The sequence below is a fragment of the Penicillium arizonense genome (assembly GCF_001773325.1).
Source record: "Penicillium arizonense strain CBS 141311 chromosome Unknown PENARI_contig016, whole genome shotgun sequence".
NCBI classification, from domain to species: Eukaryota; Fungi; Ascomycota; class Eurotiomycetes; order Eurotiales; family Aspergillaceae; genus Penicillium; species Penicillium arizonense.
In genome coordinates this window covers 324,981-350,737 of record NW_019173293.1, presented here as the reverse complement: position 1 = coordinate 350,737, position 25,757 = coordinate 324,981, and the positions used below count along the sequence as shown (strand labels likewise).

Genomic DNA, 25,757 nt, shown 5'->3' with positions numbered 1-25,757 from the left:
CTATTTCTACTCTTTGAAACTTTGCAAACTCCCCGAAATGGCTGACATGCCAACATTTAACAACCTATCCCTCGAACGACATGGCAATGTCTTCGTTCTCACCATGCAGAAACCACCCGAGAATCGACTCAACTCAGCATATTGTCAGGAAATGATTCGAGCATATCGCACTGTAGAGAATATCCTTGGCTCTGGTTCTGAGGGAGCAGTGATTACGCGCGGTAATGATACTAAATTCTGGTGCACCGTGGGTACAACTGATGTCTAAACTGAACCACCTTGGAACAAGTACTAACAGATGACAGGGACTTGAATTAGATGAATCAGATAAGAATCCATTTGCCAACACTGATGGTTTTTATCCAGTCAGTTCATTCAATACTCCCCATCGGACAGTTAACACATCTCCACCAAGAGCCCTAATTAATCAGATTCCAGTAGCTCATCCACACAATTCTCGACTTCCCATTCCCAACAATCGCCCTTTTAACGGGCCATACCTTCGGTGGTGCCTGTCCACTAGCACTAGCTCACGACTACCGAATCATGAACTCGCGCCGCGGTTTCATCTCCATGCCTCCTGTCAACCTGGGTCTGCACTTTGACGGAATCGGTGCCCTACCTCGTCTGAAATTACGCCCACAAGTTGCGCGTAAGATGCTGCTTGAGGCAAACAGATGGACCGGCAAAGAGGCTTTGGAGGATGGGATTGTAGATGTTGTTGCTGAACCTGAGGAGATGCTTGATGTTGCTCTGGAGATGGGGGCAAAGTGGGCGCCTAAGGCGAAGATGGGGTATGTTCACTCTTTGAATTTTGACTTCATCAGAAGCATATATGTATTTGGGCATGTACTAATTGCTGTGAATATAGGGTATATGCCTTGCTCCGTCAGGAGCTTTGGGGAGACGCGATCAAGAAGTTTCAGAGGATTAGCTATGTTCATGGTCGTATGACTTCGGCGCCTGCTAAGGTCAAGATTTGATTCAAGCGATGCTATTCGTCTTGTTCCAAGTGTTATAACAGGAGTCGTGAATTCGTATGCAGTACCCTTGACGAAGTATTCGACGATCTCTACACGAAAGCCTCGAAGCGAGTATACCATTCCATGCATAGTTTTTGCCCTACTTTGATCTCTCTTTTTTCGCCTCCTTTTTGCCCATTTCCGAGTGCCTCGGATAAATCATATAGGTCATATATAGGTGAGAGCGTGAAAGAACTTATGGCCTATGACTCTGTTTGGATCTTGTGGCCGCAAGGAAGAGAAACAAAGAGCTACAGGTCCTATACATCCAGCTGGCAGCTGGCGAGAAATCGCCTAAGGAAGTCAAGACAACGTGACCCATTTCAGTTGATACGTGATCGACATTCAGTATTAATGCCCATGACAATTGTAAGAGGCGGAATGGTATCTCTTTTGGAATAAAGTAGTCGAAATTAACTTCTCCACATCTTCTCACCCTCTGATATTCTCATAATCTGCAGTAAGCGTCTCCCGGATGATAGCCAATACAGCAGCTACATCCTCATCATTAAGTCTCAACTCCCTCTCCTCAACGACAGCATCCAACAACACCATAGCAGTGTAATCTGCAGGACTCATCTCTTCTTCCTCGCCTTCGCCCTCCGCAGCCTGCCCATCCCCATTCTGTTCATCCACCTCCATAGCCCCGTCACCATTAACGAGTACCTCGCCACCTTCCTCGGTAGCTTCAGGCGTAGCACTCAAGCCCAGACCGAGATTCAAGATCATGACGACCTCAGCTTTTGTTAGTCCGTATGGCTGTAAGCGGGTTACTAGATCCCGCAGGGCGGTGTCCATGGGTGTTGGTTCTGTAGAGGGAATTGGCGGAGGAAGGGATGCTGTATCGGGGTCTGTGTTTGATGTTTGGGCTGGTAGTGTGCCGGTCATGGCGGCTTGTGATTGCGATTGCGAGGATGAGGGTCGGGCTGTGTAGCGGGGGTATCTAAGAAGGTGGGGAGAGAGACGATTTGCATAATTGTGGATCTGAAGGGAAATTAGCTGATGTTTTCTGCTGTGGTTGTCTTTTCTTGCGATATTGGGGACGGGAAGCGCCGCTTTTTATCGAGGCCGTTTCATGTCGGCTCTCTTGAGGCAGGTGCGTTGCGCCGCAATACCCAGAAAATCAGATTAGAGGAATAGCTTAGGAGATCTTACCTCCTTTACGACGGTATTATGGTCTCTGAGATCGGGGCTAGGGACCCAATTGCGCGAGTTTGGCGGCGGGTTTGGCGGCCGGCGGGGTGGATTGGAAGTTAGGTACGCCAGGACCTCGACATTGGTCAGGACGGCCGTTTGAGGGTCAATAATCTATAATATATAGTCAGAATATATTCATATTTTTATCCTGGAAAGTCTTACCCTCATTTTGCCGGTTCAATATGGGAAGAGAGGTAGATGCTAGACCTGTTACTCGAGTGGTGAAGGAAAATTGTTTGAACTGCCGGCAGAAATAGGCGGTGTCTTTATCTTTTGCTGCATAACTTATCATTTTGAGCTTCAAGTATAAAGTGAGGCTGCTTGTGAGAAAGGACATATGTGCTGCTACATCTATAACTGGCGTATGCATGTACACATATAAGTACTTAAGACTACGGTACGGTACTGAAATATGAACAGATTATTCCAGCTAAAACTGTACTGCCTTGTTCCTAACGAGCACCCTCTGCGCCAGTGAAAGACCGGTAGATCAACCTTTAAAATGCCCCAAACATTCGAGCGACAGGAAGATCAACAAAAAACAGAAATGAAAAGAAAAGTGTGATATCATACAGATCCCAGGAAAGCCATCCGGTCACAGTGCAGAAACTTTTTGAAAACATGCGCTTACTCTCCCTTGCTCTTCTTCTTCTTCTTCTCGCCATCATCCTCGGAGCGCTTGCGCTTCTTGCTGTCGTCCTTGCTGGCCTTCTTGGACTCCTTCTTAGCCTTCTTCAAGTCCTTCTTGCTAACTGATGTGGGGTTACCCTCTGAGTCAAAGGTGATTTCACCACGCTCGAGCTTGCGCTGGTATCGCTTCACGCTGAGACCGGCCTTCTCAGCCAGAGCCTCGAGGTCTGAATCCTTGCTCTTCTTGGACTTCTTCTTGGGAGACTCGTCCTCAGACTCGGAGTCCTCCTCGTCAGAGTCGGCGTCAGCCATCTCCTCATCCTCGACCTCCTCAACGAGCTTCTTCTGCTTCTTGCTCTTCTTGGCGGAGGCGGGCTCCTCGGAGGCCAGGGCATCGGCATCGGGGTTGTACTTGCGGGCCTCCTTCAGGTCGAACTTCTCGGGCTGGGCGGCACCGTTGGGGGCGATAGCAACACCGCGGGGCTTGATGGGCTTGCCCTCCATACCAGCAAGCTTACGCTCGAGGTTGAAGCGGGCCTCGTTACCGAGAGCGGCCTTCTCCTCCTCAGTCACATCGTCGGCCCACTCAGCGAGAGAGTCGACACGGATACCCAGAGAGGCCTTGGCGGCCAGAATACGGGCCATCTTGCCCTTGTTGCGGCCAGTGGCCTGGCCAATCAGAGAAGCGTGGTAGATCAGACCGTACTTGGGAGTGTCGTGCTTGGTCTTGAGGGCACGGAAGAGTGCCTTCTCGGCACCCAGAATCTGGATGGTACTGGCAGGGCTCTTTGAGAGGTTGGTGAGGCTGCCGGCATGGGCAATGAGACGGGCACCAACGAGATCACCGACAAGGGCAGTCAGGTTGGGGGCAATGGCGTTCATACGGGAGGTCAGGTAGCTAGCGAGCTGGGAGCGGTACTCGGCGAAGCCGACGACCTGCTCAGCGAGAGCCTGAATGTTCTCAAGATCGTCTTCGCTGATCTCGGTACCCATGGAGCGGTCGGCAGCAGCCTTGACAGCACCCTCAATCTCCTCGGGGAGGACCTCAGCAAGGTCGGCGGTCTCCCAGTTTGAGCGCATACCCATCTTCAGAACGAGCTTGGCGTAGGCAATGTTGTCGTTGAGGATCTTAGCCAGCTCGGGGAAGTGCCATCCATACCATTCCTTGACACGCATAGCGTAGGTGTTGAGCTCCTTGTCGAGGTCATCCAGAAGGCCAATGGCCTGGACGATCATGGTGTCAATTTTGTCGGGAGAGAACTTGAGCTTGTGACGGGCGAGAGAGTGGGACAGACCAAGGGACATGGTGGACATGTCACTGGGCATCAGACCGGGAATGAGAGTGGTGAGGTGCTCACGGATGGCACGGTAGATGTCGTTGGTAGAGGAGTCAGCGACGAGCTGGATGTCGAGGCCAGGAAGCTTGCTAATGGCATTGCCTTTAGAAGACAACGTTAGCGGGATGTGATATGAGATACTATCAGGGTTACCCACCGAGCTTGACATCGGCAACGGCCAGAGAGACCTTCTTCTCCTCCTTGATGCCATCGAGAAGCGAGGCCAGACGGGGGGTGACCTTGCCCTCCATGATGGAGGCAGCCTCCTCCAGAGCTGTGGCGGCACTGTCGAACTTCTGGAAGCTCTTCAACTTGAGACTATAAGTTGTGTTAGTGACATTGTTGCCGATAACGAAATTTTTGCGCCCGCTCAACGGGTGATTTATCCCCGCTCAGAATTTGCCTGACAGCGTCTGGAAGGAACAATTGACGTACAGGTTGGAAACACCCTCAGCAGTGGAGGCCTCCTCGGCGATATCATCACGCTTGAGGAGCTTCTTGTCCTTGGCCTTTAGCAGGGCATAGCCCGCGCTGGTCTCAGTGAGGATGAAAAGCGTCATGGTGCGCGGCCACGGCGTGCAGGGTTCGAAAAAATATAACAAGGTAAAACGTTCAGATAGTGAGTGAACAAAAAACCGAACCGAGAAAACGAGGGCTGAAAAATTAGGCGTAGGCGGCGACCACCGTTGTCGTTGGAGAAATCTAGAAATTTTGCACGGAAGAAAAAAGTGCAAAAGCAGGAGCCACATGAGTGGCTTGAGCGGTGTGGCTGGTGGCTTATGTAATGCCGTGCGTGTCCAGGTCGAATAGAGCTACAGAACAGCTTCCCCATTCATCTTCTCCACGTTCACAATGGAGGGCCTATTCTTTAATGTTAACGGCGGGTATGTGGTTTACTTGTCTGCCTGCCCTCAATAGCCCATTGCTAATTTACCCAGATACGTCGAGGGCATTGTCCGTGGATATCGGAATAGCCTGTTGAGCGGCCAGAACTATTCTAACTTAGCCCAATGCGAGACAATCGATGGTACGCTATAGTGATCCTATCGTCTCTATTGTCGATCCCATTGTTCCCTATTGAGTCTGACACTTAGCCCCGCAGATGTCAAGCTCCAGCTCGCTCCCGCATATGGCGATTTCCTTGCCTCTCTACCCCCGAACCCCTCCACCTCCGACCTCGCGGGTCGGATGACCGACAAACTAGTCTCTGAGTTCCGGTATCTGATCGCACAAGCGACGGGCTCATCGGCCAAGTTCCTAGAATACATGACATACGGCTACATGATCGACAACATCGCCCTCCTGATCACCGGTACTCTGCACGAACGTGACACCCGGGAACTCCTGGAACGATGCCACCCACTAGGATGGTTCGAGACCCTGCCTGTGCTATGTGTCGCAACCAATATCGAAGAACTCTACAACTCGGTCCTGATCGAGACCCCACTCGCCGCCTACTTCAAGGATAGTCTGAGCCACCAGGATCTGGACGAGCTGAACATCGAAATCGTCCGCAACACTCTGTACAAGAACTACTTGGAGGACTTCTACAACTTCATCAATACCCACCCGGACTTCAGCGGCACACCGACGCAGGATATTATGGCTGAGATTCTGCAGTTCGAGGCAGACCGCCGCTCTATCAACATCACTCTCAACTCCTTCGGCACCGAGCTGTCCAAGCTCGAGCGGAGGAAACTCTACCCGGAGTTCGGAAAGCTCTATCCGGAGGGCAGTCTGATGTTGTCCCGCGCCGAGGATGTCGAGGGTGTCGCTCTGGCTGTCAGCGCTGTGGCCGATTACAAGGCATTCTTCGATTCCGTGGGTCTGAGCCAAGGCGGCGGTATGGGTGGTATGGGCGGCGGCCCTGCAGATGGCAAGAGTCTAGAGGACCTTTTCTACCAAAAGGAGATGGATATGTCAAAGCTGGTCTTCACCCGTCAATTCACTCCGGCCGTAGTCTACGCTTGGATGAAGCTAAAGGAACAGGTAAGTATTGTCATCCCTGACTTCTTTTCGATAGTCGATCACGGACTAACACTTCCCAGGAAATCCGAAACGTAACCTGGATCTCGGAGTGCATTGCTCAGAACCAGAAGGAGAGAATTGGAAACTTCATCTCCGTGTTTTAAGCTCATCTAAGCATGATCTATGATGGTTTCCTGTTTCTTCCACCTCTTTGTACTTACCTATCTTCCTGGCTGGTATTTTGGTTTTGCTGCCAGCTGCTTTTCGTTGTATCGAGTACCCAGTTTGTTCTTTAACGTGAGCGCATCAACCTCTTTCTCTTTGACCGGGCTTAAATCGGTTATCGTTGGTTTCGGCTCCCCTGCTCTTTCTATATTTCGTATCAGGCGTTTTTGCATGTACGCTATCTCTATCTTGTGATATAGAGGACAAAATATACCAGTTATCCATTTTGTTGGTGTACATTCTTGTCTCAGGGTAAGCCCGGGATCTAGATCTATAAGTACATAGTGTGTTTCTTTCATGAATATGCTCGAGAATAAAGCCTCAGTTCCAGTAGACAATTTACCGAAAAGAGACAAAGCGAGAGAGATAAAAAATGACATGGGTCGGCCTCCACGCCGCGAAATCTTACGGCCCCGCGGAGCAGACAGCGGAATTAACCGCGATAGTCTAACCCGAGACCGTTGCTTATGCAGATTGAAAAGAAAGATTCCAATTTCGTTTCAAGAGGGCTCATATGTGCAAATGGCAAAGGGTGTGGCAGAGACAAAACACGAAATATTCGAGACAAAAATAAGAGAAGCCAGCCAGAACCAGATCAACAGACGCAGAAATCAGACCGAAAACAAATTCAGGGTACCAAGTCTACTGCGAACCTGGATCTATGACAAAGGGGAGGGGGAGGATCGTAGGTCGAGGTAAAATTTCATGATATCGGAACCAGGAGAAATCAGCAATCAGTCATACTGGAAGAGCACGCTGATACTTTCACCGTGGTGCACACGGCGGATAGCCTGGATATAGGTTAGCAGGTATGACGCGGAAGAAAGCGGACGAATGATTCACCTCGGCGAAAACGTGGCCGACTTCAAGGACCTCAAGCTTTGGGCACAGGCGCAGGTGCTCCTGCTGCTCCACGCTGTTGGTCACCACCACCTTGTCAAGGGCGCTAGCGTTGATGCGCTCGATGGCGTCACCGCTCAGGATACCATGGGTGACCAGGGCATAAACTTGGGATGCGCCCTCCTTCTTGAGGAGCTTGGCGGCCCGAGTAATCGTGTTAGAGGTGTCCGCCAGGTCATCGATCAAAATGGCTATCCGGTCACGGACGTCACCGACCAGCATCATGGTGGCATTCTGGCGGTCTGTGATCTTGGTAGGGCGGCGCTCCTGCGAAATTGTTAGACAAAGAAAATAATTTCCTGGAGCCTGTCAAACACTAACCTTGTGAATCAAAGCAAACTCCATGCCCATTTGATCCGCAATCGCAGTAGCGCGCTTGGCACCGCCAGCATCGGGGCTGACAATAACAGCCTGCTTGTAGTTGGGGATGTTGCGCTGGATGTAGCTCTTGAGGAGGGGTCGACCGTAGAGGTTGTCGACTGGGATATCAAAGTATCCCTGGTATTGCGGGTCATGCAGATCCATGGTGATGATGTGATCGGCGCCGGCACAGGTAAGCAGGTCTGCCACCAGGGTACCGGCTTGCGCAACCCACTGCTTGTAACCGGGTCGTGGCTGGAAGGAGTTGATCTTGGAGGAGGCATTGCTGGCAGCATCGTCGGCTCCGTTGGCGGCGGACTTGAGGGAATCCGTGGTGTCGTTACGGGGCAGACCGTTGCGGCGCTTCACGGGACTGCCAGTGCTTTCCTCGATCTGAGCTCTGGCCAGGCCCTTCTGGAGGTTGTCCATCCCATTCATCAAGCCGAGGCCTTCGGGTTTCCCGGGGCCTGGAGTGGGAGGGGTGCTCTCGAAGGTGTAGCCACCATTAGCGGGGCGTCCAGGAGCACCAGCCTTGATGAGAGGAGCACCGGCCTTGTCGTATGGGATATCACTTTGCCGGGAGTATGGGAAGAGAGGGAGAACGGCGGTGACTCGTCGTGCCGAGGCGGTCTTGCAGGCGGAAATGGTGATGAGGAGCTCTAGCAAGTGGTCGTTGACTTTGCCACCGCCAGATTGGATGATGTAGACATCCTTCTCACGGACCGACTCTTGAACTTCAACCCGAGTCTCACCGACGGCAAATTTGGAGAGCAGAACTTCCGCGGGGGGAATACCGAGAACACCGCAGATATTCTGAGTCAACTGAGGGTGGGAGTTTCCTCCGATGACAACAAGATTGCGAACCATGGTGTCTGGTTGTGTAGGTGCAAGGGTCGTAAGAATTGGTGAGGGAGGATCAAGTGGAGGTCAGAGAAAGTTGGAGGGGAAGGAAAATCTGGGGCGGAATGGGAGGGCGAAAGGTCGAGTCGAAGGGAAATGAAGAGCAAAAGAGGAGTTCTTGAGATTGAGGCTAACAGCTACCTCATGGCGAAGCAAAGACCGAGAGTTTGGAGAGACCAAGGCATAAAAAAGAAGGTGACGCTCGTGTGAGTCCCGCGATGGAAAAAAGCCTGGAGTGGAGATTGTGGCCTCAGGCACTATTCAGCCCGCATAAGGTAAGGCGCATGTCGTGACGACGCCCCCACGACGCCAGCAAAACGGTGCAGGAACAGTAGTCGCCAGGTATAAATGTTCCATTGTAGATATACACTCCCTCCTTTGCAACTGACAGAAAAAAAAAGCCCATATTCATGCGTATCCATGCGTTACTCCTGTGCTCCGGTCCAGTGGTAACTAGAAAAAACCCCATATAAAGAGAACTGTTCCGTGTAAAAGTCTGCTCCGTCCTTCATTCGCCGGTTCCAACCTCGCTGGAACAGAGTTAGCATTGCAGCCTGAGTGGGAGGGGGTTGGTGAGGCTTACAGATCAAGCTGTACTCCGTTGCTCACTCCATAGTCCTCGAGGGTGAGTTGATCTTTGAACGGACGTTCGCCTTGACGTTTGAGAAGAATTTCGTGGGGTTCGCGGCCGATGCGGGCAGCTACTTGCGCCTTGAAAAGCTCTGTATCTAGAGTCAGTATGAGGCGATTGGGGCCATAGATCAAGGGACGCACTGATCGGGTCTGAAGCAAGACACGGGATCGCAGCTTTGGTTCCCAGACGATCATTGACATGGACGACAATCATGGGCTCGGAGGATTGAGGCATGATGGGCTTCTTCTCCTTCTTCTCTTTCTTTTCCTTCTTTTCTTTCTTGTCCCCGCCTTCGCGCGGCGCATCTCGATCATCGCGTCGTCGCTGATCACGGTCCCGGCTGCGATCTCTGGGTCCTCCGTACCGGTCTCCATCTCTGTCGCGACGTGGTGATCGTGGTCGATCGCGATATCCGCGTTCTAGTCTGCGCTCATCGCCGCGGGAATCGTCGGTGCGGCTCTTGTCTTTCCACCGGAAACCTCCAGACTTTTTGGGTCGCTCTCGGTCGCCGTTGTCTCTTGGCCGGGGAGACCTGCTTCGTGATCGGTCACCCATGGCGCTGTATGAGGGGAAGATAATTTGTGTTGTTGCCCGACAGCCCAGGCCTAATGTAAACGGTGAAGCTGATGGGTCACGTGGTTGAAATGTAGCTGCCATCTAGTACGCTACTCCCAGATAGGACTAGCGTGTGTTTGTTCAAGAGCTTCTCCTGCGTCCAGAAGTGGTCTCTGTGTCCTTGATCTAAGTCCAAGTCTCAATTAGACACTGCAATGGAATTCCTCAATTAATCTCCAAGTCGTCACATCCTTTCCCCTTCCCCCTCTCAATACAGACAATGCCTGGCCGATTGAAAGTCCGTCGGCCCTCTCCGACCACCGTCTCCTTCACGGTCTCCAATGCGCCGCAGCGATCGAACTCCCCGGCCAAAATCTTATTCGGTCTCCAAATATTACTACGTGCAGCTCTTTTCTTCTGTGTGATTGGCGCTGGGATTGCGCGACTCCGGCACACTTTTTTCTACGAGGATGGCAGGGTGATAGGCTGGCCAGCCGTGTGGTCCAGTCCGCTCGGAACCAAAGTGTGTAGTCTGGTGGACTTATACAACCCCCTGGCTATGGTGGCAGTTGGAGTATTGGTCATATACTGTGTCTTCAAAAGAACCTATACCGGTAGGTTGAAAATGGCGAGCTGGAATGATTCAACCCATGCATAGCTAACCAAGACCGGCAGAGGAGTCCCTCCTGGTTATTCGAGGATTCGGAATCCAAACCTCGACATCCTCTTCAACTTACCTTTCGACTGCGGCAACAAGGTTTATTCCTACCACCCAAATCCAGGACATTGTCATCCATGAAGCTTTCAAGGGCTTCGAGGTTCGCTTTTATTTGGCTGTGATTGTCGAAGGCGAGCCTGATGCGCTGGTCGTCTTTCCGGTATGTGATTTTAAATGCACTATACTTCCAAGCTGACTTTTCGACTAGCACATGTTGCCCAAGCGGGAAATCTTAGAGCAAGTGTGGAGAGGTTCACGACGATGTCTTTACGATGCGAAGTCATGATGTGTGAAGATTCTATACAAGAATTCGTTGTTGTGTAGATGGACATATATTCATGCTTCAGGTCTAAGTCACTATGTACGGTTGGCTTAGACTTGGGCCAACTTTGCCGCGGCCTCTTCTTTGTTGGCAAGCTTGCGCTGCTTTGATACAAGTCCTCGAGCATTTTGAACCTCCACGGTATCCATCTTGCCTTTCTCGTTGACGGGAACATATTTTCCGTGTGGACGAGTCTCATTTCCGCCAACCCAGATCTTTGCGCCCTTGATTGACTTCTTGGAAACACCATGGTTTAATGATTCGCCACCCGTGTTCTGCGCGGCACTCTGGTCACCTTGGCTGACAGTCAGGTCCAGGAGAGCACCCGCTAAGATTTCATCGATTTTGCGCTGTCTCCAGACTGACCACAACCGGTCGACTGCTCCTCGCATCCCAAACTTGCTATCGCCTTTGGCTGTCGTGTTGTTGTTCCCTCGTGTGTCGCCAGCATAGATCCAGTCCATGGCATCTACACGGTTACCCGAGTTCTCGTCAGGGAAGATACAGTCCCACAGGACAAGAGGAGCATCATCAGCCATTTCATAGGTTGGCTTTCGGGGGTTCTTCGCGATATCCAGTAGTTCAGGCACAATGGATGGAGACTCGAGTCCCTGTCCCACCAGGAACAAAATCGCAACCATATGCCGCACTTGGTGCCACAAAAACGCAGAACCATGCAGAGTAAAAGAGTACACAAGAGGAGTATTCTGGGAAGTCGTGGAAGGAGGCGTCAAATCCGCTTCAGGAGCGGAATCCTCTTTGGCCTGGAATCCGGGTTGTCCAACGTAACCCACCGGGTTAGTCTTGGGGTTGACAACTTCAATGTCGGAGTGGAAGATAACGCGTTCAAAGTTCTCAATCTGCTTGCTGGTGTCCAGCTTGCAGAAATTCCGGAAATCGTGGGTACCCTCGAAATGCTTAGCTGCTTCGCGCATAGCCTCTATATCAAGCCAGCCCTCACGGTATTCCGCACGTGGTCCTTTACCGTTTTGTGCACGGTTCTCAAATCCAGGTGCCCCAGGTGTCGGAGAGAAAGCAGGATTGGTGAAGAAATACCTGTATTGACGTTCGCGGCAAGAGAAGCGAGCATTAAACCCTTCCGGCGGGTTAGGACACCACGCCAGAACACGGATATCTTCCGGAAGCACTCTGTTCAGCACTTGTACGTAGTTCGTCTCATCGGCAATATCATCCCACTGCTTCCCGCCAGACCCTAAATCAATCTGCATCGCATCTCCTTGTAGAGCATCACCCTCGGCGGAGGGCTTAGGCTTAGGCCGCGAGCTACGGACTCTCAACCCAATGACTTGTCCGAACGCGCTTACTCCCCGATCCGTACGCCCTGCCTTGGAATAATCACATCCATCCCAGTAAAGGTGGTAAGGTCGCACAGCACGTGGCTCGACATCATCTGGCTCGTTGCCATCGGTCGTTTCGGGGAAGATCAGACGTGTGCGCCGCAAAGCCTTCCACATCACCTCTTCAATAGTAGGCAACGGTGTCACATTTCCATTCGTGTGCTCGAGTCCATTGTATCGCTGGCCGAGGTATGCAAACTTGAGCGCAATGTACCGCGTCGAGTACTTGGAAGGGTCGAAGTTGCGATCGGCTTTGAGAGCCCGTGATGGCGCGCGAGTGTGTGTGATGTCGCCTTCCGGGGGAGACAAGGGCCGCTTCTTGGACGATTTGGAGGTCTCTGGGTGTGGGATGTCAGGTTCGTGGACGTCGGTAGAGATGGGCGCATGAGGATAGTGGGGTGTCTGCGACGAGTTTTCTGTTGGCGCTTTGAACTCCGTTGTTTGGGAGTGGAGTTGGCGCTCTAGCTCGGTGATCCGGGCGATCAGGCTGGAGTTGCTCCAGGCTGAGTAGTCGGTTTGTTCTTGTTTGCCGTCCGCCATGGTTGGCGTAGGAGTATGGGATTGGCAGAAGGTTCGCGTTTGCTTGAGGGTCTGTTGGAGTCTGCAACTCAATGGGAGGAGCCTTCCTGACGACTTCCACATGCCACGTCCAGCGACTGGGATCGATGTGGGCCGAATTTGGATTGACGTTGGGCTCGAAAAAATTGAAGTTGAAAAAGTCCGCGGAGCTTTGGTGTATTTTTGTAATTAATATCTGTATCTTACTGTAATTTTATAGTTTTCACGGCCAAGCAGTTATGAGACTCATGTATATATATGTATCCAGTAGTGTATCATCTATTATGTGTAGGTCTATGTATCTTGTAGGCAAGTTCCTCTCTTTTTTACGAAGTAGAATGGGCATTCTTTCAACAATGGAGGCGTAGGACACTTTCTTACCTTGGTAGATCTGATTCGCCAAGCTTGGAACCTTACCTCAATGTTCACCTCGTCGATGTCTATAACAACCAAGGAGCACAATATCGTACATGAATAGCTACGGCTAAGACGTACACTGATATATCTCGCTCTAGGGTCACCTTTACGGTAGAAGCCCTCTATACATCGCTGGGTTGACCGGTCTAGCATGCTTGCAAGTTGACCCATATTGAGAAAGCTGCGCATCAATCGCATGAATACACAGTCACAGCATGGCTGAGGAAGATACTCTCCCTGAGGCAGATACCTCAGTGTCTTTGCTGCTTCTTGGAGACCCTAATTGTGGTAAATCGACATTCCTAGCGTGAGTATATCTCGCACCTGTTACCCCCCATATATCCTTGATTCTTATCCTCAAAATGTTATCTCTGTGTAATATCTGCATATACACCCTTTTATATTTCTGTGCGCTTTACAGGCTAATATCATGCAGCCGTCTAAAAAATGGAAGGCTATCCCTATCAACGCAACCGGGTGCCAGCGCAAATACTCTCGAACTACTACGAGATGGCGATCAGCCTTTCATTTACGATATCCGGTTCTCCAGGAAAACATTTACTCTAGAGCTATACGACACATCTAATCCCAATCAGCATTGGTCAACCCTCAAACCCGACGTGGTTGTTCTAGCCTTTGATATCTCCAACAGAGAAACACTGGATGGGCTGAAAGCGGTACGTACAACCTGTACACATACTTGAAAGACCAAGTCTAACCAAAACTCGGGATATACAGTGGCGAAACGATATCACTCGATACTTTCAGTATGGTCATGGCGAGCGTCTACCCGTCATGTTGCTGGGCCTGAAAAGGGACCTGAGGAGAGAAGGCCCAGGAATCATCTATCCACAAGAGGTATGCTACTATCAACAGTGCATCATGTTTCTGCTGTGACTGACTGACGGGTCTAGGCTTATCGCATTGCTCAAGAACTTCGTTGTGATAGGTATGCCGAGTGTTCGGCTGTGACAGGCGAGCTGCTTGCAGAGACGTTTGAAGATCTCGCAAGGTTGGCGGCGATGACGACTACTGAAAAGGGTGGGCAGACGCCCGGTACTTCGTGTGTTATCTTATGAGTTAATCCTAGTTCTATTGTGTATTCCATACCCAGTGTACGCGTCTGCAATCGGTTACGTTGAACAATAGACATTTCTATATGCACGTACTTCCATGTAGACTATCTCGTAGACTAGTTCAGCGCTACAAAAAAAGCCACGAGGCGATAGTAGGCATAGTCCCTCAGCCGCCAACGTGGAACGGGTATACACACAAGCTGGCCTGTCAACCGGTGTACAAAATCCGGAACAGACCGTGACAAAAAATATACGAGGTGGATGTCCTCGGCACATATGTTTGGGTCTACATCCAAGCACATTCTTTCACACTACGAGCCTACTGGATATGATACCAAGCACAACCTTTTCAGATTACTAGAGTAACATGCAGGGAGAAACCAAGGTAACGATTAAGTCCACCTTGTGAATTGACAGCACAGGGCTTTCCCCCAGAAGCTTCGTAAACAAAAGCAACTGGATCTCTTTCCCTCATAAGCGCCAGTCAATGATTGACGTTGCTATTCCCCCCCGATGCAAAAACAAGGAAATAAAAAAAGTGCTGGTAAGATGTGAGGCCACTGAGGCAAAAGAATTGAAGGGTTCGGGGTGAAAGCTCTTTCTTCTGCTGTTTTTCAGTTTTTGGTTTTTTGAACATTGCACAGAGACTAGGATAGACATGTCAAGGGAATTTGCGGGGGATTGAAGACCATGTGAACGGACTCAAGAGTAGAAAAGCAAACAAGAGCATTCTCCGATCCCAATGTCTCCAGAGACGCAGTAAATCGACAATCTCCCCGGATCGCCAGACTTTTTTTTATTGATGTGATCAAACTTCCCCCCTCTCAACGACTACCCTCGTCACAGTGGAGCAATTTACCACTTGGCCTCACCGGAGGCGGGCTGAGCCTCGGCCCAGTCACCGGTAGGGGCGGCAGTGCTGGTGGCCCAGTCACCACCGTCAGCCTCCCAGCTGGTGGCACCAGCAGCAGCAGTGGCAGCGCTGGCGGCGGCGAAGGCGGTGCCGGGGTTACCAGCACCGGGGGCGGAGGCGTCCCAGTTCTCACCGGCGAAACCGGACTCGACGGCACCGGCACCGATCTCCTCAGCACCGGGAACCTTGGCCTCTTCGGCGATCTCCTTGTTCTCCTCGGCCTCGGGGTCGCGGTAGAAGTAAAGGTCAACAACGGTGTCCCACTCGGTCTCGCGGGTAGCGAGGGTACCGCGGAGACGGAGGACCTCACGGGCGAGCATCCACCAGACGAGACCGATGGCGTGGCGACCCTTGTTGTTGGTGGGGATGGCAACGTCGACGAAGTCGGTGGGGGAGTCAGTGTCGCAAAGGGCAATGACGGGGATGTTGACGTAGCTGGCCTCCTTGATAGCCTGGGCGTCGGTGCGAGGATCGGTCACGATGATGAGACGGGGCTCCTTGAAAGAGCGGGTGATGTAGTTGGTGAAGTTACCGGGGGTGAAACGACCGGCAATGGCGGTGGCACCGGTGTGGGAGGCGAACTTCAGGACGGCACGCTGACCGTAGGGACGAGCGGAGATGACACAGACATCGGCGGGGTTGTCAATGGCGGCGATGATACGGGCGGCCAGGACGATCTTCTCCCTATTCCATCGCAACACATATTAGACACAAGTACAGTTAGGAGTCGAATCACTGTCGCGCATACCAGGTCTTGCCAATGTTCAGGACGTTGACACCATCGGGGCGGAGCTTCCAGAGGTAGGGCTCCATGTGCACCTGAAGGTTCTTGGAACCAAGGTGGCACTGAGCAGCAAGGAGCATCTCAATGTCCTGCGAGGTAGGGTTGAAAACCGGGGGGAGCTGGGAGGGGGCCATGATGTGCGATTGATAGATTGACGGATGTAAGATCAATCGTCTGGCTCTTGTCGTGGTGATGGAGGGAAAAAGATCGAAGCCAAGCCGCGAAATTGTTGCACGTCGCGATTCGGGGCAATTTTCGCTTGCGTGCGTTAGGGCTAGGGCTGTGTAATGTTATGTAAGAATTCCTTGGCGCTGGCAGGGTCTCGTGACAGTTATTGCCTGAGGCAATAAAACCTCAAATAGGTTAGCGCAATTGACCTCCGGCCGCAAGATTTCCCGACAAAAGGTTGATGCGAAAAGACGTCGAGTGCTACTGGTGTATCATCTACTCCCAAGCTATTATCCAGCATGCCTCCGCGCATTTCAGTCCAGTCCACTTTGAAGGCTTTCACTGGTATGACTGTCAACTCCAGCGACATCAATTGTTACCATCTAACCAAGCGTTTAGGATCATCCTATGGATATAACCCATTGACCGCCGCCAACACATCTATCCGTGCTGCATCCAGCAAGACTCAAGTTCGGAGGAAACATGACCCTTTCATGATGGCCCAGGCGCGTCAGCGCAAAGCCGCCAATGTTTCTCGCCAAAAAGTCCTTGCGGAGGAACGGGAATCCTCATTGGGCGACCCTGTGAAGAGCCGGCCAACACCCTTTATACAAGAGATCACAGCAATCCATACCGAATCGCACATTCCATCTACCCTGAATGCAGACCTCAACTATTACCTGAACTCGAAAGAGCTGGATGCCGCCCTTGGTTTCTCCAAGGACTTGACAGAACCTCTCCAGGCCGTCGACCGCGACATAGCCGATCCTCAAGCCGAGAAGGAGGCAGTCGACGTTCACAGCAAAGAACACCAAAATGCCCAAGAAGCGATCAATCGAATTGTGAACCTCAACAATGGAAACACCAAGGACCGGGTGCGTCTCAACATTATGAAGTGCATCGAGACATTCGGAAGACACTACACAGACTCAGTCCTCCCACCAAAGCCTTCAGCTGTGGCTCATGAGTCTGCTCCCGTTCACCCGGAACGAGCACCTCGCGTCGGACCCGATACCGGCTCTCCGGAGGTTCAAGCCGCGATCTTGACTGTGAAGATCATGAACCTCTCCCGACACCTCGAATCCGCCAACAAGGACAAGCACAACAAGCGTAACCTGCAACTACTCATTCACAAGCGACAGAAGTTGCTGCAGTATATCCGCAAGAAGGAGCGTAGAGGTCCCCGTTGGCAAAACCTGATGGAAACATTGGGACTGTCCGATGCTGCCTGGAAGGGAGAGATTGCCCTATAATGGGTCTTGTTTTAATAGGATGCATCTACACTATTCCCATCTTGCATGTCTGGCCGGGTTTGGATAGAGCATCAGCGTATTACCTTGTATCATCTATCTTGGAGCTAGCGAGGGTTACTTTGTTGGTCCATGTCTTTACTTTTATGTTTACAGAGCATCTGTACAAATAGCATTGGTTTCAAAAAAATTTATTTGTCCCCAAAGCATCCATCCGTAGACAATGAGGTGAAAGGGAGACATATGAGACAACTGACCGCCTTATTATTCTGCCGACCTGGAGCATCGATTTTCAAAAGTTACAAGTTTGGAAAGAGCAACCTGGGCGAGGACACACCAAGTACAACCGTGTACCTGCCCTCTTCACGCCTTCACGTCCCTTTGTTTACGTTTTTGCGATTCTCGCGCTTTTTTTCTTCTTCCTCTTCCCTCTCTCCATGATCACCTTCCATATTACGCTTTCACTCTTGACTGCTCAAATGTTTACATCTTGCCTTCCAGGCATCTGACTGATCATATCTTGACTACCTGCTTCCTGCTTTCCAGCTCTGAAGCTTTCGCAATACTCATTTCCCCCATTCTCAGTTCATCCCTCACCACCCACATTTCTCTCGTATCTCGCGCGCTCGCCAAGATGCGTCTCCGGTCGAACCACGTTCTGCCCGACCCTAATCAGGTCCCTCCTCCCCCTCGTCGTCGTCGCCAGACGCGAGCTTCTTCTGCACAGCCCACCGAGCCGGCCACTGCCACGGCCAGAGGCCCCGCTAAGAAGGTCACCAAGAAGACCCGCGGCAAGAAGGTGAGTATAGGATCCAGACAGTCCGACCTCCTGTTAACACATGCTTCGAACAGAATGCCCGCAAGGCCAAAACACCGAGCCCTGAACCCGAAATTCTCTCCAGTACCACTTCGCCGGCCCCCCGCCTGGTAGTCTCCCAAGATCACAGCCCGCTGGCCGCCACCCCGGCGGTTCAGCCCACCGATGACCGTGAGTTGGATTCCTCTATTCGCCCTCAGGACCCCCAATATGCACCCCAGGACACCCCCGTGACACCCCAAGACTTCCCCGAGATGCCTGAAACCCTCCTCGGGGCATCCCTTTTCACAATCGAGGAAGAAGAAGAGCCATTTTCGCCCTTCCAACAGCTCGTCCAACAACGCAATGAAGAGCGCATCCAAGCGCGCATCCTAGAACAGGAGCGCATTCAACAGCGCGTTCTTGTGCGCATTGCAGAGGAACGGCGCCTCCAGGAGCGCATTCACCAATCCCAAACCTCCCCCATTCCCCTTGACGAACCCCAACATCCCTCCATCCCCTCTCTTGAAGACGACGATGAATTCGTTGATGCCTGTGAGGTTATTGACCGCAACTCCAAGTCGGCCAAGAGGTGGCTATTGCGCAAAAAGCTCTTTGGCGACGGTCCTTTGCGGGTCCCTGAGGTCCTCTCACCCTTCAGCGAGGACCGCAAGTACCGCATCATGAACAACATGGACCTTCCCGATCCCCCAGGCATTTGGACCAAAATCAAGGAAACGCAGTGGCTAACTTACTATCAAGACCGCTGGGGCATCAAGCGGGTGTACCAGCCAGACCAGCCCGAATCGTCACCCGCCAAACGTCAGAAGTCATCAACCGCGTCCCCGGCTATCCTCTCATCTCCCCGCCCCCGTGGAGCCTCCCGGAAGACCTACGCAGATCGCACCCGCCGCCGACAAATCGAGGCCAATGGCCGGATCGACCGAACTATCTTTCGCCTTCCTGAGCTGCTTGCTCAGCAACGGGCAGATGCCGCAGCAAACACGGCTCGCTTGTCTCCCAATTCAGATGATACCATTCCTCCCATGACCCCTCCCCCTACCGCCCCTGCACCCACTGCCGCTGCAACGCAACCCAACACAAGCTGGCGGAGATGGATGTTTGATTCAGTTACTCGTCGTTGGACCAGTCTGTGGGGAGGAACCCCCGCAGAAGAGGCTGCAGAGCAGCGCATTGGTAAGTCATGTACTCATGAAATCCATTTCAATAGCTCACGTCACGTCTCAGTGGAAGAACCTCAAACCCCCCATGCTCAAAACATTTCTTCCGACCCACCCGCATCTGCCCCCTCGGCATACTATGCCGCGCGCTCACGACAAGAGAATCCAGATACGGTGACACCTCAACAGACCGGCAATCCTCGTGTCCGCCGTCGCACACAAGCTCGTCCTTACTACCCATCCCGCCGCTACGACCTCTACCCTCGCGGCTTCGACGAAGCCCTTCTTGACCGTTGCTTCGCCGGAAGCACCGCCCCAGGCGACCGCAAAGTCCCCGCTCCGCCTGAACAAACACAATCACATGAAAAAGAAAAAGAAAAAGAAAAAGATTCTTCAAACAAGCGCAAACGCCAACCCTCCCCCGATGTGATTCCAAATCCTCCAGGTTGCAGTTACGGCTTGCATGATGATTACTTCACCTATGACGATGACGACGAGGCATGGGCTGCCGAAGAACAGGCACGCCGAGATGCTGCGAAGACCTCCCCGAGTTCTAAGAAACCCGCCACAAAGAAAGCTCGGGCCAATTTCAATCATGCTGGGCACTTTGAGGTGCCTGATTCATCGGGCTCAGAGGGGCCCACCCCAGTCAAACAACCCGCCGTTAAGAACTTCAATCGATCTGGACATTTTGAAGTCCCCGAATCCTCTGGTTCGGAGGAGGCCTCGTCTCCGGACACTGGCAAATCGTCAGGCCCTAACGGTCAGGGTGCGCGATCCAAGAGAAGCCCCTCCCCCCTGACCAAAGCCCGCCGCACCGCCGAACAACACAAGCCGAAAACCCCCAGTCGTCTTCGGGCTGCACACCGGTTCTCCTTGGACCCCGCTATTATGGATAACCTGGACAAAATGATGGAAAGTGAAGATCCCTCGGAGCGCGCAAGGGCTGCAACCGTCCTACAAGCTTGTCCCACCGGGGACCTTCGCAGCGTGAAGTGGCCTAAGACAAAGAGTTGGGTCGACAAGATTGACATGGTATGGGACGACATTAACACTCGGGATCGTTACTGGCGCAACCGGATGGCGGCAGGCGGGATGGACCGCGATAAAGAAATGCAATACCGGGTCCATAAGCAGTTTCAGGAAGGTGTGGCTATTCTGGCCAAGGCTCGCCGCGATGGCCGATGTGCCCTGGTGTAAGTTGATGAAAGGGACGTGGATTTTTGAGCGATAACATTGAAAATGTTTTGAGTCCTATGTACAATTTGCGTCTTCAATAAGTTCTACTTCTATCACAGATTAATCATCGATGCCCCTGCTTGACCTGTAATCACTGTAGTAGAACCGGTAGATTACGAAGATCTAGAAAATCTCATACCTATTTTCACAGGTATAACGGTAATTGAGAAGTAATAGCAGGTGGTAGGAATCCAAGAGCTTGTATTATAGGAATATCATCAAATTCACCGCGGTTGACGTAGCGAGGTAACTGGAGTATATAGTTTGGACGACTCCATTGCAACATTTCGAGACTTTGTTTGACTACAATACAGTTCTTGTCCCTATAGCCATTTAGCTTTTATACCTCCTTCAACTTATCTATACACAACGTCATGTAGATATCAAATCAGTGTATTGTTTCTAGGTAGTGGTATCGTGCAGCCTAATTCAAAAACGAAGAAAAGAAGAATAGGAAAAGAACAAAAAAATAAAAGAGAAAACGCCAGAGACTGAGAATATGCGTCTATGCAAATCCAGTCTCGATCATGGACACATGCGTATCCAAGTCCTGGTATAAAACAAAATCAAAAAAAAAATTAAAACAGAAGTTTTCCGCACTGAGAGTACCGGTTAAACCCTAACTAAACAAAGGACTCCTCCTTGCCAGAAATAAGACTCCCATACTGATTATAAACTGGCTCATCAGGATCATCAACCTCCTTAGACCAAAGCCCAAGCCCATCATCAAACAGATCCCTCTCCTGCCCATTACAAACCTCAGCAAGAGTAATCCAAGTCTCATCATCCGTCCAGATCCCACCGCGGCCCCCACGCACCTCCAACCAATCCTGCCCGCCCAGCAGCGCAGACTGCGCCGTGTCGAAGCCGTGTGCGCTGCGGACGTACTTGCGCAGGAGGGCGCGTGCCCAGGGGTAGAACCACATCTTTTCCCACCACGCGTTCCGCAGCTTGGGATCGCCGTTTAGATGGGCTAGGGCTGGGATGTGGCCTGAGTGGACGTTTGTCATGAGTGGGGAATTGTGCCAGGAGGTGTTGTTTGGGTCAGGGAGTTTGTCTAGTGTGGCGTTCCAGACCGGGCGTAGGGTTGATTCTTTTGCGAAGGGGGATTGGTAGTATGGGTTTGGGAGGGTGGATATGTCTGTTGGAAGGAGGAGGCGGTGTTCGCGTGGGACGCCGTGCTGGGCTTGTAGCATGGACATTTTGGTGATGTTGTTGTATTTGACCCATTCGACGTCGTTGCGGGACATTATTTGGTTGAAGAAGAGTTGTGATTCGAAGTCCACGCCTATGCCGTACTCGTATCGGTGGCCTGTTTCGAGTCGGAGGCTTATTCCTGTTATGTTGGCTGCATCGGATATGCCTACTAGGCGATAGAACCACTCCTTGACGCCGTTGGTTGTGCGGCGCCGCTCCAGTTCTCGGATTACTTCTTGTCGTCCGTAGATCTGCGTTAGGGCTTGGTAGTCGCCTGACTTCTTTGTGCTCTGATCTAGTAGTCGGAGAACTTCGTCGTAGATCAGTCGTATATCGGCTGCTTGGCCAATTACCGCCCCGGGGTTCAACCACTTGGGTCGGTTCAGGTGTCCATCTGGGTAGGAATCCGTCTTCCAGCCATACACATCCGGAGGCAAAGTAGACTCAGGAACAGAAGCGCAACCGGGGTCGTCCTGCAAACCCGGGAAGCAGACCTTGCTTGCACCAAACAGCACCCGCTGAGTGTACTTCTGAACATTCTCAGACACAGGCCGGCCGTCCAATCCGGCAAAGCCAAACTTCTCCTGTAGCTTCTGGTTGTTGGTCCGAATGAGATTCTGGAACCGCGTAACCAAGACCTGCGGTGGCAATTGGAAGAACGTATCCAGTCCATCCACCATCAACACAAAGTCGCGGTCATGCACAGTCTTGCTGTCGCGGATGTAGTTGCGCGCACGGGTGATCTGCTCAACCATGCGCTCTGTCTCAGTCGCTCCGGGTACATCATGGCCGTAACCAACTAGTGTTGGTGGCGGATATCCCAGGATCATAGCCGATGTGAGCGTGCGACATACTCCACGCGAGCCTTGCGAGGCGGGGACCAATAGGTGCAGGCGTGGGTTGGGCTTGTCTAGATCGTGCGGGAGAGTCTGATTGATATTGATATCCGTCCGGGGAGGGAGAATGACCTGGGCATCTTCGGGGCGCTCAGGGAAAGGATGTTGTGAGGGGAATTTGGTCCAGAAATCGGGTTCAGGTCGCTGGCGGGTTGTTAGCTCTATATCTAGCTTGGCGGTTGCGGGATATTCCTCCACCGAGCACCACCACTCACCTTTGAAGAGGAGGGAAGCATATAAAAGACGAAGATTAATGCGATGACAGACAGGGCAATTGTCTTGCGCTGTGCACGTGGACGGTGGTAGACCTGCCATAGCACCGTTGTTGCCTTCGACTTCGCATCCGTGAACTGTGGTAGTGGCGCGTCGACTGACGCCATAGTGCGAAGTTGATATCTCAGAGAGGTGAAAGGAACATGTTGTCCAGGAACCAGAATTAATTGGTATACGCAATCGCTGCTCTTGGGTGGTTCAAGTGGAGAGGCCACGGGCTGCGATCGGCGCGACGTTTCCGGTGTTGCTCCGTAGTAGGTAGGACCGCCACGTTATTACTAACTCATATGCTTACACAAGTAATTGAATTGGATATCCTTGAAAATACTATACAGGTGGATATGTACACGGCATTGCTCTCACTCCAAGTATATCTCCTCTCGAAGACGCTGCAGATTGCGAAACAGCCCACCAGCCGGCGCACCACTATCACTATCCCGCCTAGCCTCTGGCCTGGACCTAGATGATCCACGCTGATTTTGATCTGTAGCAGCTTGCTGCTGTTCCAAGGAGCGGCGGCGATCCTCCACAATCTTAGCAAGGCTATCCACAAAGCGATTGCGCGCCTTCTCCTCGGCCGACCCATTCCAGACAGTCGCCAGCACTCGAATAGCTTCGACGCGCCGGTTGGCGGCGTCCAGTCCGGCTTGTCCACCACCCTCGCTTTCCAGTAGCTCTGTCACTTCTGTCCGTAGCTTCTTCATCATTTGTTGGCCCTTTTCTTCGCGGTCGCGGCCATCGGCGTCGAGGTCCGGTCCCGAGACGGAGATGAAGGACGAGGAGAAGGAGATCTCTGATGGGGGCAGGGGCCATTCCATTGCGTCGCCGAATGTTTGGACGACGTCTTCTAGTCGTGATCGGACTTGGTTCAGGGTGCGTAGGTTTGTTATGTATTCGGGGTCTGCGGGTACGAGTGTCTTATTTTCATTTGTGGTTGCTGTAACTTCGTCTTGGGTTGCTGGCGCATCCTCTGCTTGTTCTGCCTTGCGCACATCTTCCTCTGGGACGAACTTTGTGATATCGTCGCGCAGGACTTCGGTCAGGGTTTCGGATAGCCCGATTGTCTCGCCTCGTAGTACCTCGACTTCGTAGGCTAGCCGTCCGCCGCTTCGTAAGATCTCATCGGTGAGCTGGGATAATGTGCTCGAAAATCGGATGTTTTGGGCGTTGACCTTGGAAAGTAATGACTGGACCTGCGCGGACAGCTCTGTCAAAGGTACTGAGCCAGGTGTTCGAGAGGCATTGGGTTGTGCTGAAGCCACAGTCAGTGGTGAAAGGGATTCATTGAGGAAGTCGGCTGGGTCGAAGTTCGGGTCGGCGAAGTTGGGGGAGACATCGGGTGTGTTGGAGGGCTTGGCACCTGCTCTGGTGCTCGAGCTATATGTTGAGGATGCCATGTTATGTGTTTGGCAACCGTGCAGGGTCAATTGGAGAGAGAGCTGGCCTCCGCGGGGATATCTCCACCGCCTGTGCTACTTTCGGTATAGCTGTTGCCTCTTTGGGCAAAATGGCTTGCCGCTTTATGCTCAGGTCTATACACCAGCGTAAACATTGCCATCAATTGTCTCTTATGTCTTTAAAGTAAAAAATGATCATTAAATATCTATCATACGGCTAAGCTCTATGTACATAGTGCCCAAGGGCGTATATATATCGCTTATCTCATGCAGGGCAGTAAATGAATACAAGGCTGGTCCAAACAACCAAGCCTTCCAGCAGAAACAGAGGGCGTATATGCATATGCAACCCATAAAATCTCATATCAACACCCAAGAAGTAAGAAGGCGGAAAAAGGGTATAAACCGAATTCAAGAAGCAAAAATCAACCGTAAAGTTCATGCACAGGCTTCGGCGCTTGATCCGCAGCCAACTCAGACGGATTAGTCGAGCGCGTGTGTGTACCAACACTCTCAGGCGCAGTCTGCTGCGAGCTTCCGCCGAGCTCACTTGCCTCCGGCTGCCCCGCGCGCTGGTATGACGGGTCCATGTTCTTTTTCATCTTGCGTCGGCGGAAGAACCAGAATGCTAGGGCGGCGATTATGAGGGCGCCTCCTACGCCGACGCCGACGCCGATTCCGATGCTGGCGCCTTGAGAGAGGCCGGAGCCTGAGGATGAGGATGGGGCTCCTGAGGTGGATGTGGAGGTTGATGTTGCTGTTGCTGTTGCTGTTGCGGAGTTTGAGGCTGATGCTGATGTTGATGTTGCTGTGGTGAATAGACTCGAGTCTGTGGCTTGCAGTTGGATTTGGATCGGTTGTGCCCACATTGTGATTGGGCCTGAGACTTGTGTGCTTTCGCCTGATACTTGGCGGACGGTCACGATTGTGGAACTATCCGATGGGAGCATGCGGGTACATCCTGCGTATGTGGAATCTTGGCCCATGGAGATGGTCAGGTATTCGAAGTTGCTTTGAATTTGTTAGTTGCGGAGTCACGGTGTAGGTGGTTGATAGTATCACGTACGAGAGACAGCATTGAGCAGTGGTAACCGGGTTGTGAATGACTAGATTGGCTGTGGTATATCCAACTGGACAAACACCCGGGCTATAGGCAATGGATGCCATTTGCCGTCCGAAATGAGTGTATCCCGAGGGGAAACAGTTCGGATCGGCATTGTCGCTCGCGGCGGCGTTTTGTAGTAGCAGGCCACTTGCAATGTTGTTTGCGCCTGATGGCTCAAAGGTCCACGAGCTTGAACATGATGCTGGTGGGGTGAACACTGTTGTCATTGCCAAAGTCGTGATTGTGTTTATGGTGGAGGGCTCAGTTGTCGCCGTGGCGGTCACAGCTGTAGCTGCTTCGCTCATATTGGCGAGTACTTTATCAGAGGTCAAAATTCACCAAAAGGAATTGAATGGGCTGGCCCGAGGGAAAGGGGGCAGT

At 52.0% G+C, this 25,757-nt stretch overlaps 15 protein-coding genes across 15 annotated transcripts; 6 read left to right on the top strand and 9 right to left on the bottom strand.

Annotated features, from left to right (window-relative positions):
* Positions 1 to 37: 37 nt before the first annotated feature.
* Positions 38 to 983, top strand: PENARI_c016G00651 (enoyl-CoA hydratase/isomerase family protein; the record flags this gene model as incomplete). The annotated part of the gene is made up of 4 exons (XM_022633947.1): positions 38 to 247; positions 306 to 365; positions 442 to 794; positions 872 to 983. The coding sequence occupies 4 exons, from the start codon at positions 38 to 40 to the stop codon at positions 981 to 983; spliced, it is 735 nt and encodes a 244-aa protein (XP_022486045.1).
* A 471-nt stretch (positions 984 to 1,454) lies between these two features.
* On the bottom strand, positions 1,455 to 2,387 carry PENARI_c016G04919 (uncharacterized protein; the record flags this gene model as incomplete). Its single annotated transcript, XM_022634047.1, has 3 exons — positions 1,455 to 2,006; positions 2,178 to 2,330; positions 2,382 to 2,387. The coding sequence occupies 3 exons, from the start codon at positions 2,385 to 2,387 to the stop codon at positions 1,455 to 1,457; spliced, it is 711 nt and encodes a 236-aa protein (XP_022486010.1).
* A 459-nt stretch (positions 2,388 to 2,846) lies between these two features.
* nop58 (RNA-processing protein NOP58) lies at positions 2,847 to 4,746 on the bottom strand (the record flags this gene model as incomplete). Its single annotated transcript, XM_022633962.1, has 3 exons — positions 2,847 to 4,288; positions 4,344 to 4,504; positions 4,622 to 4,746. 3 exons carry the CDS (start codon positions 4,744 to 4,746, stop codon positions 2,847 to 2,849), a joined length of 1,728 nt encoding a protein of 575 aa, XP_022486016.1.
* Positions 4,747 to 5,038: 292 nt separating this feature from the next.
* On the top strand, positions 5,039 to 6,318 carry PENARI_c016G07852 (H(+)-transporting V0 sector ATPase subunit d; the record flags this gene model as incomplete). The annotated part of the gene is made up of 4 exons (XM_022634113.1): positions 5,039 to 5,070; positions 5,125 to 5,213; positions 5,289 to 6,175; positions 6,235 to 6,318. The coding sequence occupies 4 exons, from the start codon at positions 5,039 to 5,041 to the stop codon at positions 6,316 to 6,318; spliced, it is 1,092 nt and encodes a 363-aa protein (XP_022486049.1).
* A 795-nt stretch (positions 6,319 to 7,113) lies between these two features.
* PENARI_c016G06360 (ribose phosphate diphosphokinase subunit PRS5) lies at positions 7,114 to 8,506 on the bottom strand (the record flags this gene model as incomplete). The annotated part of the gene is made up of 3 exons (XM_022634078.1): positions 7,114 to 7,170; positions 7,223 to 7,546; positions 7,601 to 8,506. 3 exons carry the CDS (start codon positions 8,504 to 8,506, stop codon positions 7,114 to 7,116), a joined length of 1,287 nt encoding a protein of 428 aa, XP_022485943.1.
* A 541-nt stretch (positions 8,507 to 9,047) lies between these two features.
* Positions 9,048 to 9,728, bottom strand: PENARI_c016G02717 (ubiquitin-like protein HUB1; the record flags this gene model as incomplete). Its single annotated transcript, XM_022633991.1, has 3 exons — positions 9,048 to 9,069; positions 9,123 to 9,261; positions 9,314 to 9,728. The coding sequence occupies 3 exons, from the start codon at positions 9,726 to 9,728 to the stop codon at positions 9,048 to 9,050; spliced, it is 576 nt and encodes a 191-aa protein (XP_022486044.1).
* Positions 9,729 to 10,287: 559 nt separating this feature from the next.
* On the top strand, positions 10,288 to 10,732 carry PENARI_c016G02660 (PIG-H family GPI synthesis protein; the record flags this gene model as incomplete). Its single annotated transcript, XM_022633989.1, has 3 exons — positions 10,288 to 10,342; positions 10,404 to 10,606; positions 10,655 to 10,732. 3 exons carry the CDS (start codon positions 10,288 to 10,290, stop codon positions 10,730 to 10,732), a joined length of 336 nt encoding a protein of 111 aa, XP_022485968.1.
* Positions 10,733 to 10,818: 86 nt separating this feature from the next.
* Positions 10,819 to 12,666, bottom strand: PENARI_c016G07203 (pseudouridine synthase DEG1; the record flags this gene model as incomplete). Its single annotated transcript, XM_022634098.1, has 1 exon — positions 10,819 to 12,666. The coding sequence occupies one exon, from the start codon at positions 12,664 to 12,666 to the stop codon at positions 10,819 to 10,821; it is 1,848 nt and encodes a 615-aa protein (XP_022486204.1).
* A 650-nt stretch (positions 12,667 to 13,316) lies between these two features.
* On the top strand, positions 13,317 to 14,180 carry PENARI_c016G08399 (uncharacterized protein; the record flags this gene model as incomplete). Its single annotated transcript, XM_022634123.1, has 4 exons — positions 13,317 to 13,408; positions 13,538 to 13,778; positions 13,840 to 13,959; positions 14,016 to 14,180. The coding sequence occupies 4 exons, from the start codon at positions 13,317 to 13,319 to the stop codon at positions 14,178 to 14,180; spliced, it is 618 nt and encodes a 205-aa protein (XP_022486005.1).
* An 852-nt stretch (positions 14,181 to 15,032) lies between these two features.
* Positions 15,033 to 16,008, bottom strand: rps0 (40S ribosomal protein uS2; the record flags this gene model as incomplete). Its single annotated transcript, XM_022633945.1, has 2 exons — positions 15,033 to 15,774; positions 15,839 to 16,008. 2 exons carry the CDS (start codon positions 16,006 to 16,008, stop codon positions 15,033 to 15,035), a joined length of 912 nt encoding a protein of 303 aa, XP_022486041.1.
* Positions 16,009 to 16,341: 333 nt separating this feature from the next.
* PENARI_c016G10243 (mitochondrial 37S ribosomal protein uS15m) lies at positions 16,342 to 17,295 on the top strand (the record flags this gene model as incomplete). The annotated part of the gene is made up of 2 exons (XM_022634161.1): positions 16,342 to 16,387; positions 16,442 to 17,295. 2 exons carry the CDS (start codon positions 16,342 to 16,344, stop codon positions 17,293 to 17,295), a joined length of 900 nt encoding a protein of 299 aa, XP_022486001.1.
* A 631-nt stretch (positions 17,296 to 17,926) lies between these two features.
* Positions 17,927 to 20,469, top strand: PENARI_c016G06172 (uncharacterized protein; the record flags this gene model as incomplete). Its single annotated transcript, XM_022634070.1, has 3 exons — positions 17,927 to 18,091; positions 18,145 to 19,285; positions 19,337 to 20,469. 3 exons carry the CDS (start codon positions 17,927 to 17,929, stop codon positions 20,467 to 20,469), a joined length of 2,439 nt encoding a protein of 812 aa, XP_022486160.1.
* Positions 20,470 to 21,131: 662 nt separating this feature from the next.
* Positions 21,132 to 22,981, bottom strand: PENARI_c016G06027 (glycosyltransferase domain-containing protein; the record flags this gene model as incomplete). Its single annotated transcript, XM_022634067.1, has 2 exons — positions 21,132 to 22,745; positions 22,817 to 22,981. 2 exons carry the CDS (start codon positions 22,979 to 22,981, stop codon positions 21,132 to 21,134), a joined length of 1,779 nt encoding a protein of 592 aa, XP_022485932.1.
* A 252-nt stretch (positions 22,982 to 23,233) lies between these two features.
* PENARI_c016G10163 (uncharacterized protein) lies at positions 23,234 to 24,271 on the bottom strand (the record flags this gene model as incomplete). The annotated part of the gene is made up of 1 exon (XM_022634158.1): positions 23,234 to 24,271. The coding sequence occupies one exon, from the start codon at positions 24,269 to 24,271 to the stop codon at positions 23,234 to 23,236; it is 1,038 nt and encodes a 345-aa protein (XP_022486164.1).
* A 425-nt stretch (positions 24,272 to 24,696) lies between these two features.
* On the bottom strand, positions 24,697 to 25,681 carry PENARI_c016G09115 (uncharacterized protein; the record flags this gene model as incomplete). Its single annotated transcript, XM_022634135.1, has 2 exons — positions 24,697 to 25,282; positions 25,338 to 25,681. 2 exons carry the CDS (start codon positions 25,679 to 25,681, stop codon positions 24,697 to 24,699), a joined length of 930 nt encoding a protein of 309 aa, XP_022486177.1.
* Positions 25,682 to 25,757: the final 76 nt, after the last annotated feature.